Below are 5,192 nucleotides of genomic sequence, written 5' to 3' on the forward strand. Positions count from 1 at the left end.
CCCAAAACTTCACAGGTTTGGTAACGATGCAGCCATCCACACATCTAAGCGTATTATGGGGTGTCATCAAATGCCGTTGCCATGGCGACAGATCACTCGCCATGAAACACGATGTCGCTGTAAGTCCAATGGACACGGTCCAATCGTCCCCCAATCTTCACTTGTATATCACAGGTACATGCCTCAACAGCTCTACGCCAAATCTGAGATCTCACCATATGCCGTTTCCATGGAAACGCATCACTCGCCATAAACGACGATGTCGCTATAACTCCTATGAAAATGTTCAAAAAGTGCTCAAACTTCACATGTGTGCTAACAATCCAGCCGTGAAGACATCTACGGGACATGCCGTTGCCATGGCAACACAATGCCCGCCACGAAACACGGTTTTCTCATAACTTCAGTGAAAATGCTCCAAATGGCCCAAAACTTCACAGGTTTGGTAACGATGCAGCCATCAACGCATCTAAGCGTATTATGGGATGTCATCAAATGCCGTTGGCATGGCGACAGATCATTCACCATCAAGTTAGTTCAAAAGTTTGCAGTTCAAATATTCTGCTGCTTTTCCAAGCCTTTTTACTTTCTTTTCTTCTCTCATCACACATTCAAGCCCCCAGTGTTCATGTATCATTTAAATCTAAATTCTTCACTTTCTTCTTACACATTACATTTCAGCATAGCAGTTTAGCGTCACATTTTCAGCATAAAGCATTCCCACTAGCAATTTCTTCAGGAATTGCATTCTCTAGTTTATATTAATGTTCCTTGTTTTCTTTAATGTGTACAGATGAGCGCTTGAGGAACAACAAATGGAGCTCCCATTTCTGTCCAGACAACAGAGGCAATGCCTAACATGATTCAATGGAAAGGCCTGACTCCTTAAATAAGGACAAGTAAAACAACCTTCGAGACAAGATGTAGTGGATCTATTTTGAAAGCATAAAGTGTGATTTAACTCCCAGTATAGATATGCCTATAACTCCCTCGTGTACATAGGATTATGACAGGGATGAGGGGTCTGTCTGTTCTGGCCGTCTGAAAGCATTATTGCTGATAGACGTCAGCGGTTTCAACAGCTGTTGAGGCATCAGCTCATTATGAGGAGCAGCAGTGTTCGCTGCCCTTGTGCCTGCAGGAAATGTCTCATTTGACAGGCTAAGTGTTAATTCTGTGTCAGGGCACTAACTCAGAGGTGTAAATTTAAATGATCCACATCACAGCTTCTGAATCCTTTATCAAGTGACTCCTAAAGCGCATGTTTTCTTCCTTCCTTTTCTCATTTTTGCAAGGTTTTCCTGCCTTATTGCTGTAGCCTAAGATATGACAATATATAAAGGATAGTACACACATCAGCTAAATGAGCATGGCTGTGTAAATAGATACTTTGAATGAAACAGTATAGAGGATGTGTGTTAGTACAGCTGTCTTTCTCTCTAACAAGTCTACAAGAGGCATGAACAGCACTGAAAAAAAGGTTTGGGGTCTAACAACACCTTTAGAGTCTACAGTGCATAACACATATAAAATGCAAGTCTCGTTAAAAAAAATCCAAGGCATATTTCAGGGTTTATGCAGTATTAAAATGCCTTTTTTTTTTACATTGCAGTGTGTATATAAAATAAGCGTGTGTTGCGACTCATGCAGATCTTCATCAGGTTCATTGTCAGCAGTAGGTATAGGTACTTGGATTATTATTAAAGGAGACTTGCATTTCATATATTTTCAAGACCTTATTCCACGCATGTAATTAGCCCTTCACAAGCTGGAATAAGCACAGTATGATCCAGCACCTGTATGCCACAACAAAGACACAGCTGCATTTATACTCTATTGTCAACACCTTTAATAAGGTCATTCAGTCCAGCGCTGCAATGAAGCGGTCAATGATGTGCAGAAACAGAGTGCTATTTTAGGGATGCTTGGCACAGGCATCGACCATGTATGGTGATAAGCTAATAGCAAAGCAGATCCAAGATGATTAACATGGCTTTGTGCTAACCCCTCATAAACATGTACTTTGGAGATTGTCTCAATAATGCCTCACTGAATCAAACACTCACACCCTGAATACATTCATTATCTCAATCATACACTCGTTGAACATACTTGATTTTATACTATGAAATTATATTTTCTTGATATTATTTATGACCACTTTTAAGACAATGTGTTTCATTCAATCATTCAGGCCCTGATTTCCATTGCAATTCTGCGTAGAAGTTTGTGCCAAGATTGACAAATTGCATAAGAAAATTGTATCACCTTAATTATTAGTCAGTCTTGTAGCACCATATAACTAATGTTTCATGACACTAATGTTTCAAGCAAAGATGTTTACAACAAAAACATTATTTACTGTAATAAACCAGCTTCTCAAAATCTGTCAAACACTATGCATCATTATACAACATAACTGCAGTAAAGTTCAGTCTTATGATTGAAAGTGAAATCTGTAGCCTATATTTAACTACAATGTGCGAGTAAAAACCCATGAGACAAGTGGAAAATTAGCAATAGCTATACATTCTCTGTGCGGAAAATCAGTGTAAAACTCTTTAATGGAATTGTGTTAAATTGCATCATCCCTATCAAGAAAGACAATCATTCAAAAAGTCATTTAAATTAAATTAAATCAACAGTTTCCCAAACAATAATGGTTGCTGATAAATACAGGCATGTTGTAAACTTTGACAGCTATGAATGAATGGGCAGTGAATCCCACTGTTTTAGAGTCTCTCAGGTGAGTGTCACGAGTGGAACCATCGTGTCAGGTCTTGGACCGAGTCTTCCCTGCCTCTGGTCCTCCTCACCGCTCTGCAGACAGTGCAGTAGTGTTCGGCCCAGAAGGCGGGCTGGTGCAGGCTGTAGCCCCCTCTCCAGTCCAGGTGTCGCCTCAGCCGGGCCGGGTTCCGCCTCAGCATCAGCAGGTACCGGGCCAGCCCTCGCACTGTGGGGAAGTCGTCCACGTGAATGAAGGCCTCGGGGGGCAAAAAGCGCTCATAGTTCTGCCGGGACGGACCCAGCACCACCGGGACGGCACCGGCCCGCACCGCGTTCCACAGCTTCTCTGTGATGTAGTCGGTGTGCTGCGAGTTCTCCAGCGCCAGGTAGAACTGGTACCGACCGACCAGCCGCACCACGCTGCCGCCACTGTCCTCCGGTAAAGGCCGGCCAGCTCGCCCGAACACATCCACCCGGATGTACCGGCGGAGCTGGTGGTAGAGGGCCACGCGCGCATGGGACTCAGACCAGTTGCTGATGACCCAGGCCACGAGGCGGGGCCGGAGGAGGTGTGAGCGCGAGGGGGCGAGGAGCGTGTGCGCAAACCGGTCGTTGAGACCCTCGGTTTTGCTCCCCCGGGGGAGTAGATACCCGTACGGCAGGAAGATGTCTGAATCTGTCCGGTAAGTCATGGTGAGGTTATAAACGCCCTCAAAGCGCCACAGCCCGGAGGTGTGCGAGGGGGACTCGTAGTTCATCCATATCCACTTTTGTTCTAGTGGCCGCGGTTCCGGTGGCAGATCAGCGGTGCCGGTTGCAACATCCCGGTGATGGATGACCACCGCGTCAGCCTGCGGGTATACGCGCACGTCGTCTGTGAGCGTGCACCCGCCGATCTGATAAAGAACAGAGCAGTTCGGAAGTTTCCGGTACCGTCCAAACGGGTGCGTCCATATCAGGAGCGTTACCGCGTGGTTCTCCTCGGGGACAAACTGTTCCAGCTTGTACGGGTCCGGTAAGTACAGCAGACTGACCCCCAGGAGGAGCACAAAACCCGCGGTGGCCACACACACCGAGAAGCAGGTATTTCTGAGAACTGGTCCAACACATTTCCGCTGCTGGGACAAACCTGAGCGCCTGTCTTCCCGGGGAGCTGCTCTCCAGTCAGCCCCAGCTCCCATCGACTTCAACTTACAGTTCGCATCAAAAACCTCTCACAACACGTAGTGCAATATCGCAGGAAATGTGGCCTGAGGATTGTAATAAAAGCTGTATGATGGCACACCTTTAAGTCGGATAAAAGCCATTGTCTCGAGATAAGAAGTTAACGTGAGGTCAGAGTGTTACTATGGAGCTTAGACAAGCTTCTCCCTGCATTGTCGGTTCTTGCCCTATCTGTCCTCTTCACTGGACAAAACCGAGTAAAACATTTGGACCAGTGCTCTATGTTGAAACATTTCGACGTGGCAGCGTTAGTCTGGGGTTCAGTTACCGGTGAATGGGGCTTTTGTGCGGCCTGTTGACGCTTGGTTGGCCTCCCAGGCACTTTCAGGTTGGGTAAACACGTGTCCTACTGATGAAGTAAGCAAAGGTCATTTTGTAAAGTAGCCTACAAGGAACATTTTAGCTTGTAAACAGAGGCATATGAGAAGTACTCAGATTCTGTCCTTAGGTAAAAGTAGAAATACCAGAGTAAGCATACAAGTCCTGCATTCAAAATGTTACTATTTTTTTGCCCATTTTAGAATAATATATTATGTTTTGATTCTAATTATGGATCCATTAATATGTCTATCAAAGCTGGTAAAGGTGCAGTTTTGCATTGTTTAGCATTAATCTAAAATACTAAAGATATTAAATTGATGTAGTGGAGCAAAAGTAGACTATTTACCTCTGAAGTACAAAGTAGCAAACTATTTGAATACTTAAGTAAAGTAGATGTCTCTCAACATTGTAATTAAGTACAGTACTTGAGTAGAAGTAATTTACTTTATACCAGTACTTGTAAATCTCTGTTTGTACAAAAGCATATTATTTGAGGTAAGGGGTCAAATCAGATTTAAAGTGATAGACAACACTCTTTGTTAAACTAATCAACAAATCATACCTCAGATCTTATGGGTATACACTGCTGAAATATTTCTGTGCTCAAGGTGTCTAACAATGTTAGAGGACACTGAATCTTCTATGAATACCATTAAACGCGACACATTCCCCACTAGGTGTCTCCCTACACAAGCCCAAAGAGAAGTGTCCTGTGCAGCCTGTGTTGTATAGTGACATTGGGATTTTCTCAAAACAAGCATGAGTAATTTGGCCAATGAATAAACATTTCAGCTCAAAATTAAGCAGGCAGCAGCAAGGCTTTAAAAATGTTTGTCTTGAATGATTTATTTATTAGACATTGCCCAGCATTGCAACACCCTCTAACTAGTCATCTTAATAAATGACTCTTAATTTAATGA

At 43.8% G+C, this 5,192-nt stretch overlaps 1 protein-coding gene across 1 annotated transcript; it reads right to left on the minus strand.

Annotated features, from left to right (window-relative positions):
• Positions 1–1,834: 1,834 nt before the first annotated feature.
• LOC117470280 (alpha-(1,3)-fucosyltransferase 4-like) lies at positions 1,835–4,443 on the minus strand. Its single transcript, XM_034114990.1, has one exon. It carries the CDS (start codon positions 3,906–3,908, stop codon positions 2,754–2,756), a length of 1,155 nt encoding a protein of 384 aa, XP_033970881.1. The 5' UTR covers positions 3,909–4,443; the 3' UTR covers positions 1,835–2,753.
• Positions 4,444–5,192: the final 749 nt, after the last annotated feature.

This window comes from Trematomus bernacchii, unplaced genomic scaffold (genome assembly GCF_902827165.1).
Source record: "Trematomus bernacchii unplaced genomic scaffold, fTreBer1.1, whole genome shotgun sequence".
In the NCBI taxonomy this organism is placed as follows: Eukaryota; Metazoa; Chordata; class Actinopteri; order Perciformes; family Nototheniidae; genus Trematomus; species Trematomus bernacchii.

Coding starts and splice junctions, on each gene's coding strand:
- LOC117470280 (XM_034114990.1), bottom strand. CDS start 3,908: ATGGGAGCTGGGGCTGACTGGAGAGCAGCTCCCCGGGAAGACAGGCGC.